General features: G+C 48.5%; 3 protein-coding genes across 6 annotated transcripts in view; 1 reads left to right on the top strand and 2 right to left on the bottom strand.

Moving 5' to 3' along the window:
• The window catches only part of CIITA (class II major histocompatibility complex transactivator), a 51,565-nt gene extending 48,629 nt beyond the window's left edge, over positions 1–2,936 (top strand). For all 4 annotated transcript variants that reach the window (XM_083585579.1, XM_083585580.1, XM_083585582.1 and 1 more), the window contains exons 18-19: positions 64–183; positions 1,988–2,936. In XM_083585579.1, the coding sequence (XP_083441705.1) occupies positions 64–139 (76 nt within the window). In that variant the 3' untranslated portion in view covers positions 140–183; positions 1,988–2,936. The remainder of the gene's footprint in view (positions 1–63; positions 184–1,987) is intronic.
• The window catches only part of LOC310749103 (myosin-11), a 1,537,435-nt gene that overhangs the window by 1,154,207 nt on the left and 367,760 nt on the right, over positions 1–15,468 (bottom strand). The gene's annotated exons all lie outside the window — the stretch shown is intronic.
• Positions 3,235–14,650, bottom strand: DEXI (Dexi homolog). Its single transcript, XM_083585969.1, has 2 exons — positions 13,425–14,650; positions 3,235–4,743 (listed from the first exon to the last, which is right to left on the bottom strand). The coding sequence occupies exon 1, from the start codon at positions 14,020–14,022 to the stop codon at positions 13,747–13,749; it is 276 nt and encodes a 91-aa protein (XP_083442095.1). The 5' UTR covers positions 14,023–14,650; the 3' UTR covers positions 3,235–4,743; positions 13,425–13,746.

Here is a 15,468-nt window from a genome sequence, read left to right as displayed (position 1 = left end):
AAGGGGCTTCAACAAAGCAAATTTCCTTATTCTGTTTTCTTTTCTTCAATCCCCCTTTTTCAGGCTATGGAACCCCACTATTCCCCATGGACTTCTAGATCATCTGCAGCAGCTGGATTCTCGAATCAGATTACTCTAGATCCAGCAAAACCAGGGCCAAACAAGGTTGGGATTTTGAAATGCGTAAGTATTTTGAATCAGTATTTAGGATGTTCTTGGCTCCTGCATTCTGCTCTCCTGTAAAAAGTGATAGTCCCTCTTAAATGAAATATTCCTGCTGATTCCACCCCCCCTCAAATGACCATGCCTCCCCATCCATTATCAGGAGTTCAATATGTGGAGCTGGAATTGTCTGCCAGCCATCTCAGATACTGTGGTCAGATATTAAAACCCCCAGATTCTGCCGCTGGAATAAATTATGTCCATATATATAGTTTAAATGTTATTTATGTTTATATAGAATTCTTTAATTCTGCTAGCACTGATCTAAGGTCCAATCTACTCTATACATTTAAAGCAGTATCGCGCCACTTTAAATTGTCATGGCTTCCCCCCAAAGAATCCTGGGAAATGTAGTTAGTTAGGGCCTTGTTCAGAGACCCCTGTTCCCTCCAGGGGGCTACAATTCCCAGAGTTCCCTGGGAAGAGGGCATGACGGCTATACCAGCCTGGGAAATGTAGTTCTGTGAAGGGAACAAGGGGCTTCCTCACATTGCTCAGCACCCTTAGCAAACTACACTTCCCAAGATTCTCTGGGAGAAGCTGTTCCTGTTTAAAGTGGTATCGTCGTGCTTCAAATGTACAGCGCAGAAGGGACCTGAACGCCGAATAAATTTTAAATGGGTCTGAAAGCAGAACAACTAAAATGAAAATGCATTATTAATTATTATTATTATTATTTTAAAAAACGGTTCAAGGTATCATTCCACCTAATGAAATGTGTAGTGCACATTGGCTCTGGCGCCACCTACAGTTGGAAGGCAAGGTTGGAAATTGATTCTGTTGCCCCACCCATTTTCCCTTTTAACCCAGTACAGGCATTCAGTTCCCAGGAGGCTTCCCAGGAAGGAATGCCTCTCGCTGGCCACTGCAGGTCTAATCCAGCTCTTTCTATGTCCTCTTGGCCCGCTTGAGAGGTCTTAGCAGGAAAGTGTGTTTGAGTTGTACTCAGCTAGCTTTTGCTCAGAACAAACCCATTGAAAGCAACGGACCTAGCCTAGCCATGTCCATTTATTTCTATGGGTCTGCTCCGAGTTACTGTTAGTTGGGAGACCACCCTTAAGTCTTTGCATTGCTTAGCCCCGCAGGGAGAAGATCGCGTGAAAACGTTGGCTTCAGAATGCAGACTAGGGGGCTTTAAAAGAGGATTAATGGAGGAGACGCGGGTGGCGCTGTGGGTTAAACCACTGAGCCTAGGGCTTGCCGATCAGGTTGGCGTTTCGAATCCCCGCGACGGGTTGAGCTCCCGTTGCTCGGTCCCAGCTCCTGCCCACCTAGCAGTTCAAAAGCATGCCAGTGCAAGTAGAAAAATAGGTACCACTCCAGCGGGAAGGTAAACGGCATTTCCGTGCGCTGCTCTGGTTCACCAGAAGCGGCTTAGTCATGCTGGCCACATGACCTGGAAGCTGTACATCGGCTCCCTCGGCCAGTAAAGCGAGATGAGCGCCACAACCCCAGAGTCGGTCACGACTGGACCTAATGGTCAGGGGTCCCTTTACCTTTTAATGGAGGAGAGGGCTACCGATGGCTACTAGCCCCAAAGGCTTAATCTACTGCCGTCACGGCTGGAGGCAGTGATGCTCCCAGATAAATGCCAGATGCTGCAAACCACAGGAGAGGAGTGTGGCTCTTGCACTCGGGTCCTGCATGGAGATTTCCCATCGGGACGTCTGAGTGGCCACTGTGAAATCAGGTTGCAAGACTCTTCTGATGTTACGCCCTTAATAAAAGCAAGCCAGAAATGATGTGTGTGTTTATGACTTGACAGGCACATCCTTCCGAATGGAGGACGAAGAACCTGACATTTTGCATGGGGTGCTTCATGCATGAAAATCGGAAATCGACAACATCCGGCTACGGGGGCCTCTGTCCTGAAAGATTTGGGAAATAGCTTGACACGGTTTTGAGGAGCCACAAGAGAATGCAAAGCGCGGTTTCTGCAAAATGATCTTTAGCAGATGAATAGACTATGGAGCAGTGCAAGGTCTTTTTGTGTATACAGTGGTATCTTGGTTCTCAAACTTAATCCGTTCCGGAAGTCCGTTCCAAAACCAAAGCGTTCCACAACCAAGGCGCGCTTTGCCATAGAAAGTAATGCAAAATGGATTAATCCATTCCAGACTTTTAAAAACATCCCCTAAAACAGCAATTTAACATGAATTTTACTATCTAACGAGACTATTGATCCATATAATGAAAGGAATAAACAATGTACTGCAGTCACAAAATCAATCAATCAATCAGTAGCTGAACTGGGTTCCACACAGTCACAAAAACAAACAAAAAAGAGCCGCAAAAACAAAAGCACTAAATAAATAGGAAAAACAGACACTCCAAATGGAATTTTAAATTGTATTTTTAACCTGTATTTTAAATTTTTTATCATTATTATTAAGTGTGTAACACTCAAAACAGAAGCGTAACACTCACATTGGAAGCATAACACTCAAAACAGAGCACGTTCGGCTTCCAAAAAAAGTTCGCAAACTGAAACACTTACTTCCGGGTTTGCAGTGTTTGGGTTCCAAGTTGTTTGAGTACCAAGGCGTTTGAGAACCAAGATACCACTGTACACACATTTCTTATTAGACCATTGTAGATTTCCCACGCCCCCTCCCTGTCTCTGTCTGTGAGTCATTTGAACACGGTTTTACCGCGTGTGCAACCTTCAGTAAATATGCATATAATCTTCAATAAATGTGTGTTAAATCTTTTAGGGAACCTCTTTGCAAGCGCCTTCTTTGATGGTTGCAGAGAGGGCTATTTATCCTAGAAACATAGCTGGGGCCTCAAATCCAACCGCAGGCAGAATGCAGCGGATCTACTGCTACCCAAGCTCAGCTTAAAAGCCTCTAATGGAGGAGGCAGAGCCTTTCAAGGTTTCTTCTCAACAATTCTGCTTGTCATTGGAGCACAATGGCTCGGGCCCTGCTGTCGGGGACGACACAAGATAACCGCAAGAAGACACGGGAACTGAAACCGCTTCACAGATAAATGAATGGGCAACACTCTCGATCAGTTGACCTGCATACTTGTGTATTTGAAAGAGGCTGGTTATCAATATATTGCTTTTTACATTATTATTTTTTTAAACATAAGAACTGCATTTCAACACTAGGCAAAATAACGTGGGAATTAACAAGACCCCCTTCCTTTCCCAAAATTACAAAAATACTTACAAAAGCAATTCTTTCCCGTAACACTGTGTGGCAGACGCACCGACTCGCTGCAATTCTCCTCATTTTTTATTCTTTAAAAGGCGACGTTTTGAGGGTTATGAAATGAGTTCCTGAAGCTTAATGGGATTAGGGTGGGGGGTTTTTTTCCTTTCAGAAAAGTGTGACCTGTTCTATAGCTCATCAACAGCAAATGCAGATTGTCGGCTGGGAGGTTATGATGATGGCAGAGTAGATCCTGCACATTTTAGGAAGGGTGCAGCTGCAGTCCCTGTGGGCTAGTAACAACTCCGGATGCAAGTGTTCCCACATCAAACTCTCCCTTGCTTGTAGAAATCTAGCATGTCAGGGAGAAGGGTCCTTTAACGACACGCAAGCTTTCCAAACACAAACATCGACATGGCAGAGATTTTTTAAAGCAACCACTCACGTGCATTGCAGAGTTGTACTGGTGATACACAAGTAATGCACCAGGTCCTGAACCGAAGGTGGCTACCCTTATGAGACCGGTCTGTGCAAACTGGGCCCAGGACCGCATGCAAGGTTGTGGGGACAGCCAAAACCAACCCTCTAACTGTGTGCAGACGGTGCAAAAATGTGCCAGGGCTCTCTTGCAATACTTCTTGAGATCTCATGGTGGTTTTTCCAGCGCCCCTTAAAAAAACAGGGATTGGGAGCCTTCCAGATGTGGTTCAGTGCCAACTCCCGTCAGCCCCCAGCCAGCATGGTTGATGCTCAGGGATGGTGGGAGTTGTAGTTCAGAAATATCTGGATAATTGTAAGTCTCCCCCACCCACCTGTGTAAAAGCATGCCCATCAACCACTTTAGCAAGCGCAGGGAAAATCTTTGGCCCTCCAGATTTTGCTGAACTGCAGCTCCCATCGTCCCTGGGCTTTGGCCGTGCTTGCTGGGGCTGATGGGATTTGTAGTTCAGCAATATCTGGGCCCCCTCTCACCGCACACCTGCACTCAGGCTTCTTATCCTGACAGTACCACCTAGCTCAACATATCGGCATCGACTTCTCCGTTCCCTGGAAGTTTGTGACGTGTGATTGGCAGCCCGGCTCACCGTTAAAAATGACCCGGCAGTATTTCTCGTGACTTGGAAGCCCTTCTGGAATATCTAAGCAAATTCTGATAGCTGTGCATAATCGGTTTCCTGCAGAATCATGGCCAATCCCTGAAAAACAAGCAAATACTGAGGACATCGTCAGCCAGGCCAGGAAGCCCACGTTGCTCTGGAAGCTGTTTCCTCTCACAGAGATGCAAGTTCACGACCGTGCCGTCTTGCCCCGTAATCTGGTGCTCCCAGCTTCTTTTTCACATGTGCAGAAAACGTGTGCAAATCTGGATTTCAAAAAAGGAAAAGGAAACGTTACGCAAGAGAAAAGCACGGCCGGGGAGAGGACAGAGCTGGATGAAATTAAGCAGGAAACAGAAAGTGATTTCCCTCCCTGTTTCAGAATGCTCAAACCCTGATGGGTTGCATCTCAGTGTTAGTCCCGTTCAGAGTAGATCTATTGGAATTAATGGAGACTACTAACACAGGCAGGGACACGGGTGGCGCTGTGGGTTAAACCACAGAGCCTAAGGCTTGCCGATCAGAAGGTCAACGGTTCGAATGCCCGCGACGGGGTGAGCTCCCGCTGCTCGGTCCCTGCTCCTGCCAACCTAGCAGTTCGAAAGCACGCCAGTGCAAGTAGATAAATAGGTACTGCTCTGGTGGGAAGGTAAACGGCGTTTCCGTGTGCTGCTCTGGTTCGCCAGAAGCGGCTTAGTCATGCTGGCCACATGACCCGGAAGCTGTATGCCGGCTCCCTCGGCCAGTAAAGCGAGATGAGCGCTGCAACCCCAGAGTCGTCCGCGACTGGACCTAATGGTCAGGGGTCCTTTTACCTTTACAAACATAGGCATCTGGTTGGAGACTGAAAACAGGATGCTGAATTAGAAAGCCTTAGCTCCAACTGAGTGGGGCTCTTCTTAGTTTCCTAATACACGTTTGTCTCTTAGGAATGTAAGAAGCTGCCTTATACTGAGTCAAAGTAGAGAATTGTGGGGTTGGAAGGGACCCTGAGGGTCATCTAGTCCAACCCCGTGCAACGAAGGAATCTCAACTCAAGCATCCTTGACAGATAGTCATCCGACCCCCAAGGGAGGAGAGTCATGAGGGAGTCCGTTCCACTGTCAAACAGCTCTTACTGCCCGAAAGTTCACCCTGATGTTTAGTTGGAATCTCCTTTCTTGTGACTTGAAGACACGGGTTCAGGTCCTACCCTCTGAGTAGCTCCTGGTGTTCCCTACACTGACTGGCAGGGTATCAGGCAGGGGTCTCTCCCAGCTGTATGTGGAGATGCTGGAATCTGAACCTGGGACCTCCTTCATCTGAAGCAGATGTTCCACACCCCAGAGTGATGGCCATTCCCCAGATAAAGCAAGATCCTACAAACATCCGGGCGTGCCATCTTAGGGTCTGAAACATAAATGTTTGCACATTTCTGCAGTGAGGGGGTCTTAAAAACATGTTTTTGGGTGTGAGGAATTCAAACCTGCTATTATTTTTGTGATTAGACAATACTTAGTAAGTCTACATCTGATGAAGAAGCACATAAACTGCTTTTGGAAAACCAAAGAAATTTAATTATGATTGATTGATTGATTGATTGAATTTATGTACCACCCTATACCCGGGGAGGGGGGGTCTCAGGGTGGTTGACAGAATAAAATCAAGATATAAAACCATAAAATGCCTAATAAAAATAAAAACACCAACCCAATACACCCCCACAAAAATCCACATCATCATCATCATCATTATTATTACTATTATTATTATTATTATACCTTCTGAAAATGCCAGGTAATGCTAAATAAATAATAATAATAATAATGAGCTATCATTTGTATTGATTTCTATTCAGTTTTACACACATTTTACTTACCAAGAAAACCTAAATTATATTAATTTAACCAAATCATCCTTTAAATCCCCAAGTCATGTTACAACTTCTTAGCACCCCTAATTTTTCAAATTTGAAAGTTAAGCTATTCAACATGCCCTGATCTCACATGGTTCTGAAAAAAAGGTTGAAATAGGAAGTTAGGAAACTCTCCTTTATCGAGTCAGACAATTGGTCCAACTATCCCAGAACTGACGGGTAGCATCTCTCCAGATTTTCAAACAGGACTCTTTCTCCCCACCCTATTTGGAGATACGGAGGATCAAACCTGGGACCTTCTGCATGCAAAGCAGGTGTCTTACCCACTGAGCTACGACCCTTCACCAAGGCTGATGCCAACTATCACAGGTAATGCAAGCTGGAGGGATGTGGGTAGCGCTGTGGGATAAACCACAGAGCCTAGGGCTTGCCAATCAGAAGGTCAGCAGTTCGAATCCCTGCGACGGGGTGGGCTCCCGCTGCTTGGTCCCTGCTCCTGCCAACCTAGCAGTCCGAAAGCACGTCAAAGTGCAAGTAGATAAATAGGTACCACTCTGGCGGGAAGGTAAACACCGTTTCCGTGCGCTGCTCTGGTTCGCCAGAAGCGGCTTAGTCATGCTGGCTACATGACACGGAAGCTGTATGCCGGCTCCCTCGGCCAATAAAGCGAGATGAGCGCGCAACCCCAGAGTCGGCCACGACTGGACCTAATGGTCAGGGGTCCCTTCACCTTTACCTAATGCAAGCAGGTATTATTATGTATTGTTTTCCTATTCTGCCATTCCTACCGCAGGAACCCATAAACCGTTTTACCCAGCTTTCCTGGAGGCTGAGTGGTCAATAACATCTTCTGTTTTGAAACCAGATCATCTCCTGCGCTTGCTAAATCTGTATGACATTGATGGATTCCCGAGGCACAGGAAGTGCCAAGCCAAAGCCTTCTGCTTTTTATATACCCTGCATTGCAACAATTGCCACAGCTTTGGGCAGCGACAGATTCCTTTTAATGCTTTCCTTCTGGTCACCGTCTTTCTGCAAAGTCAGTGCATTAACGGTATTTCGGCTCAAGTGGCCAAAAGTGCACTTTGCAACTCAGGACAAAGGGAGGGGGTGCTTTGGGGGACCTGTGAAGAGGAACCAAATGCTCTCATGGAGGAAACGTGATGATCTGCTCCCAGCACCATCCCACACCGGGAGCACAGAGTTGTGCAATTCAGACAGTGCTGGATTTACGTATAAGCTAAACAAGCTATAGCTAAGGGTCCCACTCTCTTGGGCCCCCCCCCAAAAAAAAATTAAAGGGAAAAAAACTTGGATGTACATTTCCAAAATATAAGATAAAAAAACAAATAAAATAAAACCTGCATACAGCAACAGTACATTGTGTTGTGTAGGCTTCTATGATGTAAGTAATGGGCCCTGCCTGCTAGCCTGCTCCCGAAAATATCACTGGTTTGCTCATTTCTATGTATAGCGTGGCGCTGTGGGTTAAACCACAGAGCCTAGGACTTGCCGATCAGAAGGTCAGTGGTTCGAATCCCCGTGATAGGGTGAGTTCCCATTGCTCGGTCCCTGCTCCTGCCAACCTAGCAGTTCGAAAGCACGTCAAAGTGCAAGTAGATAAATAGTTACCGATCCAGTGGGAAGGTAAACGGTGTTTCCGTGTGCTGCTCTGGTTCGCCAGAAGCGGCTTAGTCATGCTGGCCACATGACCCAGAAGCTGTACGCCAGCTCCCTCAGCCAATAAAGCAAGATGAGCACCACAACCCCAGAGTTGGTCACGACTGGACCTAATGGGCAGGGGTCCCTTTACCTTTACCTTTATGTATAGGGTGCCTACATTCTGCATGGACTGGTTGTAACAATTACTTGGATAAAATACATGTTAACGTGCAAATGGCTTTAGATACCTATTAGGTCTGTAAATTACCATATAGCATATATTCAACACAAAAAACTAGCGACAACTTGTTGTTGACAAAGGACAGCTGGACAAATAAAGGGCCCCATTGCCTTCAGTAGCTTAGGGCCTCATCAAACCTAAATCCATAGCTGTCAACTTTTCCCTTTTCTCGCAAGGAATCCTATTCGGAATAAGGGAATTTCCCTTAAAAAAAGGGAAATGTTGACAGCTAAGCCTAAATCCGGCCCTGAGTTCAGACCTAGGCAAACCATCTGAGGAAGGGGGCAGGTTTGTGCCCCATCTACACTACACATTCAAAGCAGTATCTTACCACTTTAATTAAGCATTGCTTCTCCCAGTGAATCCTGGGAACCGTAGTTTAAGGGTGCCAGAGACGCAGCATGGGGGGGTGGAGGCTACCAAGATGATCACGCTGGGTGCAACCATTTTTAGGGGGGAGCCTCTGCAGCTGCTGCCCCGACTGGAGGTGCTCCCCGTTCCGCCCGTCTCACCGAAGCAACACACTGAGCAAGAAGTGGGAGAGGATAGGCCAGTGGTGGCTAAACTCGCCCCTCCAGCTGGGACTACAATTCCCATCATCCCTGACCACTGGTCCTGTTAGCTAGGGATGATGGGAGTTGTAGTCCAAAAACAGCTGGAGGGCCAAGTTTGGCCACCACTAGGGTACGCCCTTGCGTCCCCCACCAGTGGTGGAGGTGGGCAGAGGGCAAAGCTCACAGCGGTGGCAGCGCCCCAGCCTGAGGAGGTGCACATGCATGTCCCACTGCTGCTCTGCCTGGCATGGAGGCATAATAATTTCCTTGCCCTGGGCTTTGGCAACCCATGCTACACCACCGATAGGGCTTGACAGGGCCGTCCCAGGACATTTTGCCCCCTGAGGCAAAATGGACAGATTGCCATTGAAGGGTGCTGAAAGTCATTAGGACTCTCACGGAGCTCCCATTCCCAGAGTTCCCTGGGAGGCGGAAGCGACTGTGAAACCACTCTGAGAACTGTAGCGGCATGGAATAGGGGCCTCCCAGCACCTCTCAGCTCTCGAGCTATAGTTCCCAGGGTTCTTTAGGGGAAGCCACGACTGTTTACATTGGTATGGTGCTGCTTTAAACCAGCAGTTCTCAACCTGTGGGTCCCCAGATGTTGTTGGACTACAACTCCCATCATCCCTGAGCTCTGGCCTTGCTAGCTAGGGGTTGATGGGAGTTGTAGTTCAACAACATCTGGGGACCCACAGGTTGAGAAAGGCTGAAATATACAGTCAGAGGGGCATTGTATTGGCAAGTTAACCCTTTCTCCCCTTTGGTGTAACCTTTGTCGGGGGGGGGGCACCCATGCAAGTTGTGGGCGGGGCCAGAGGCAAATAATGGGCGGAGCAACAGATGTAACTTTTGCCTCTGCTACAGTCCAGCCACACAACACTCAAGAGGCATCTTCAAGCCTCTATCCAGGCAGGCAAGTATCTTCCCGGTTAAATGACAACATCCCGGCCAGGCTAATGGACTTGCAGGGGCAATGGGGGGGGGGGGGTTAGCCCAGGTTTGCCAAGCCAAGCTCACGGGCAGCACCAATGGTTTTGGGGGCACCTTTGCTGGTCTGCAGAGAGGGAAAGGTTCCTTTGCAAACATGACTTGCATCCCCTTCAAAGAGGTTTCATATAAACCCCAACCAGCCTATAGGCACCCCTTTGTAATTGTTCCCTGCTGTCAATCTGGTGGGGGTGGGGAGGATGGTCAGGATCTGGCCTACGGGCCAAATAACTGAAGTGACAGCCAGTGTGGTTTTCTATCTCACCTGAATCCAGAGAATGGTTACATTTTCACAACAAGGCTCCATACAAATTAGTGTGCTTAAAAATATATATCATGATGCTGACAGCTGCATATGGAAGGGAGATCTGAACCTCATTCGTTTAAGGCTTAAACTGCTTTTGCTGACATTTTAAATGGCTCCTCTCTCCGTATTCTGGAGAGATACCAAGAAATGAAATAATATAACTCAAGTTTTAAGGGAACGGTGAGGGAGCTGAGGGACGGCTAGCGAGGAGGTTGAGAGGGTTAACAGAGAGCAACCCTCCCCCAAAAAGGCAATGACAGCAGGTGCTCAGGCAAGAAGTCCCTTCTGGGTCCTGACTTGCATTATCCCACCAGCACCACCTTGCTTTGATCTGCTGCAGCTGCTTAGGATGTGCTTTAGCAACACTCAGTCTTCCCGTCTGTGAAATGGGAGCAACAGAGGTCTACCTTGTAGATCTGGTTGGTGCAGGTGCTTAAGATATGGGGCTTAATTGCAGTTACTAAATGAATAAATAGCAAGCACCATGCTAAAACTATTTCCATTTCAGCTGAGGGAGCAGATACTGAGCAACTAACAGTGCCGGCCTGAGGGTAAGGTAGGTTTTTCACACTATCTGAAACTGCTACCCGGAGTCAAGCGCAACTCATATGACCCAGCTGGGTAGCAAAGGGAGAGAGAAAACAGAACTCACTTTGGCCTTGACTAGATAGAAACCAGTAGTGATGTATAGAAGTGAGACCTGGACCATAAAGAAGGCTGATCGTCGAAGAATTGATGCTTTTGAATTATGGTGCTGGAGGAGACTCTTGAGAGTCCCATGGACTGCAAGAAGATCAAACCTATCCATTCTGAAGGAAATCAGCCCTGAGTGCTCACTGGAAGGACAGATCGTGAAGCTGAGGCCCCAATACTTTGGCCACCTCATGAGAAGAGAAGACTCCCTAGAAAAGACCCTGATGTTGGGAAAGATGGAGGGCACAAGGAGAAGGGGACGACAGAGGACGAGATGGTTGGACAGTGTTCTCAAAGCTAGAAACATGAGTCTGACCAAACTGCGGGAGGCAGTGGAAGACAGGAGTGCCTGGCGTGCTCTGGTCCAGGGGGTCACGAAGAGTCAGACACGACTAAACGACTAAACAACAACAACAAGATAGAAACGTCTGGCAGATGTATAAGATCAGATCCAAGGTGGGGTGTTTTTTTTTTACTTCAATCTGAGTTTAATCTCACCTCTCTCAATCTGGCACCCTCTGGACTACAACTCCCATAAAGCCCAGCCACCATGTGATCTGTGACAGGGCCACAGCTCAGAGCATCTGCTTTGCACGCAGAAGGTCTCAGGCCCCATCTACTCTCTCTGCGTAATACTCATTCTGCATTTGCAAGAAATCACACTTTGAGTACCAACTGTGGTAGAATGGCAGATGAAGATGATGGATTTTTTGGAGCTAGCCGACCTGACGGGAAGAGTCCGCAACCAGAAGGAGGAGGAGTATTAGGAAGAATGGACGAAATTTAATGACTATTTAGTTAAATACGCTAAGTTAAATTAATTGGAAAAAGCTTGCAATTACCAGATAGGCTTAGGATTTAAATATGTAATGTGATGAATTAATATGTTTAATGCTGAACTGGTAAGAAAGATGTTAAGTGATTAAGCTAAGTTTATAAGAATTTTGATTTGGAAAACCGTTAAAATGATTTGCACTGAAATTCAACTAGGGGGCTATGAGGAAGTCACTTAATGTTAATAAGATTTAATAAGGTTATGATTTATGTTTGTTTGTATGTTTGTGTGTCTATAATTTTGTGAAAATCAGTAAAAAAAATTGAAGAAAAGAAAGAAATCACACTTTGGAACTCCCTGCCTATTGACGGCAGGCACCTTCACCGCACTCTTGGCACCCGATGAAAGCTTTTTCGTTCAGGCAAATGTGACTTCCACCTAGAGAATCCTGGGAACCGTAGTTTCACCACACCAAAGTTACATGTTCCCAGAATCCTTAACAAACTACAAGTCCCAGGATTCTTTGGGAGAAAGCCACAGACTTTTTAAGGGTGTGCGGAATGCATGGTGCGGATCTGCACTATGCACACAAAATACCCTTGCCGAATGTGTTGGGAGGAGATGGGGCTTTGCTGAAATGGGTGCCCCAGCCGCATCTTATGGGTGGGTTAGGAATGAGTGAAACTGTGCAGGCAGCCTGGGGGGGGGGCTTGCATTTTCATGGCTGGTGTTCATGTCTGATTAGAGGCATCACATAACGGAGAGTGCTCAGCGCTAAACATTTGTGAGACAGAAGGTCGCAGGTTCAATTCAGGGATTGTCCCCACACTACAATCCTGGATTGCCACTGCCAGCCTGTGTAGACAATACTGAGCTCAATCTGACTCTGTATAAGGCAGCCTTTTATACCGAATCATGAGGAATGGGATTTCGTAGAATCGTAGAGTTGGAAGGGAATCCTGTCCACAGCCATCCCAGGGTGGGCTTGAACCCCCAACCTCCTAGTTAACAGCCAGACACAGGGACCCATTGCACCACGAGGCTTCTTACTTTGTAACTCATTACCAAACTTAAAACCATGGAGAGACCTGGTCTGAACAAAGACATTGGATTCTTATCTCATTATACATGACAAAGCCATTTTTCACCTTCTCACCCCTTGCTTTTTCCTGTAAGACCTATTGCAGTCGTTAAGAGTTGTCAACAGGCTCATCACAGCTATCTGCCAATCACCCATTCCCACCACCCTTCTGAGTAATACCCCTCCCCACCTTCTCACTATATAGAAGGATCTGGCAACTTCTGTTTCAGTGTATCTGAAGAAGTGTGCATGCACACGAAAGCTCATACCAAGAACTAACTTAGTTGGTCTTTAAGGTGCTACTGGAAGGAAAAAAAATTTTTTTGTTTTGTATCTAGGGATAGGGCCGGCAGCCCAGTCGATGTGGAGCGCTGCTGCCAGTCCGTGTCGACAACACTGACCTAGATGGACTGACAATCTTACCCTTTCTGTGTTCCACAGCGGTTTGGGGGAGCACTAGCAGTCCCTTCTACCTGGGCGAGTTTTGAACCTGCTCTCTGCCAACAGGAGAAAGGGCAAGGCAGATAAAAGCAACCGCTTGGATCGTCACAGAGGCATGCCAATATGTACGAGAGCCTCCGCCCTCCAGGCGTTGCGAACTACAACTCCCATCACACACACCCCAGCCAACGCACCTGTTGTTGTTGGGAGTTGGGAGTTGTAGTCCAAAACCTGGAGAGTGCCAGCTTGGCAGAACTGATACAGGATCAAACCCTCACCCCCAGACCTTTTCAACCTGCAACTTCTTTCCCTCTGCACAGCTGGATCAAACCGTAAAATGCCACTTACTTCAGTGCCCCAAAGGGACCCCGTCCGTCTGTGCCAACTCTGGCTCCCTCTTCCTGCCGTGCCGTCGTCTTGCCTGCCCTTAGCATGGCACCCCCAAAAGTCTGTGGGCCTCTCCCCAGTCTTTCCAGCTCAAGCAGAAAACCCACGACTGGGGCAGGCGGGGCAGAGAAACTCCTGGCACCCCCGGCACCTGCCCAGCTTGGCTGTCCCTGTGCCCCCATCGCAGTCTACAAAGGGTCCGTCCAGCTGTGCCCGCATCTGGATGCAGCGACGCTCCTCTTCCCAGCCCGTGCCAGTTGCTCTTTCGGGGAGGGGGCCCCAGTTATTCCCAGTAGCCGTCCAGCACTTCCACCTCGCTGTCCAGCTCGTAGAGTCCCAGAGCCGGGTCGGAGACCACCCCGAGATCCACCAGGGCCTGGTCCATGTCCTCGGGCAGGAAGACGATGCCGACGTTGAGGGCGATGTACTCCAGCAGGAAGGCGTAGTAGAGAATCAGCAGGTTGACGAAGAACAAGCCCACGTAGAACATAGAGGGCGGCAGCGGGGGCGGCGCATGGGGGGCCCACGGCTCCAGCTGGGTGCAGGCGGCAAAGGGCATCCAGCGTGGAGGAGGCCCGGGCCCAGCGGAGGCTGGAGACTGGGGGAGGGCAGCAGCAGCAGCAGCAGTAGCAGCAGCCAGAGGAGATCTCCAGGAATCAAAGAGCCCAGCACCTTCGCCTACCTACCGACCTACCTGCCTACCCACCCCTCCCTGCAGCAGTCTGCAAACGGAAGAGGGCGCCCCCCAGCGATGCCCTTGCTCTCCTCAGCCCACCCCTCCATGCCAGAGCGCCCTCCTCCTCCTTTCCAGCCTCTGCAAATCTCTACATCCAGAAGCGGGCGGTGCAAGCGAGTAACTTCGCCCTGCGGCCCCCCCTTCATGCAACTGGCTCCCCCCCCCACTTCACTTTTCAGGCCTCTGATGCGCCGCAAGAGGGGGAAGGCTTTGCAGAGGCGCCTCTTCCACCCCCCCGCTCCTCAAATCTTCAAAGAAGCAAAAGCTCGCTCCCGCCCCGTTTTTTAATGCAAGGGGCTCGCTGCTCCGCCCCGCTCAGCGCAGCCCCCCCCCCGTTTCTTCCAAGGGACCCCCCTCCCTCTTCCTTCCTCTCTTTCTGCATCCACACTCCTCAGACGCATCACTTCCCTCCGCGTAGCAGAAGCAGCTGTTCCCCGCAAGTCCCAGGGACCCGCCTCTCCCGAGCGCGGATTGGATGGCGCCGGGGAGGGTGAGTGACAGCCGCGGGGTGGGGAGGGGGGAGAGCTTGGAGGAGGTGGGGTTCCCAGTGGGTTGCGGCCAGTCCTGTTAGGTAGGCGCCTGGACAGAAGGGTAGAACTGGAAGGGACCCCCAGAGTCATGTAGTCCAGCCCTCTGCAATGCAGGTATCTTTTGCCCAATCTGGGTCTCGAACCCACGACCCGGAGGTCAAGAGTCTCATACTCTGCCGATTGAGCAATCCCAGATCAATTGTGCGCTTCGTCCCATTGCGCTCGCCGGGACTGACTTCCAAGTCAATGTGTCTGATTGCTGATTCCTTGCTTCCCTTGGCAGGACTTAAGTTTATTTACTTAAATCATTTATGGATTGCTTTCCTATGATAGTGCCAGATTTATGTATAAGCTAGACAAGCTAGAAGCTATATCCTCTTGGGGGCCCCAGAAAAAAATACAGGGGGAAAAACAACTGGATGTACATTTCCAAAATATAAGATGAAAAACAAATAAAATAAAGCCAGTTTTGTGTTGTATAGGCTCCTGTGATGTAATGGGCCATGCCTGTTCCCTAAAATATCACTGGTTTGCTCATTTCTATATACAGTATAGGGTGCCTACATTCTGCATGCACTGGTTGCATGGCAACATGTGCAAATGGCTTTAGAAACCTATTAGGTCCATAAATTACCATCTAGCATATATTCAACACAAAAAACTTGGACAATTTGTTGTTGACAAAGGACAGCTGGACATATAAAGGGCCCCATTACCTTCAGTAGCTTAGGGCCTCATC

This window comes from Podarcis filfolensis (assembly GCF_964270895.1).
Source record: "Podarcis filfolensis genome assembly, chromosome: 14".
Taxonomy (NCBI): domain Eukaryota; kingdom Metazoa; phylum Chordata; class Lepidosauria; order Squamata; family Lacertidae; genus Podarcis; species Podarcis filfolensis.
The sequence above is the reverse complement of the archived record's forward strand: the minus strand, read 5'-3'. Positions and strand labels throughout refer to the sequence as shown.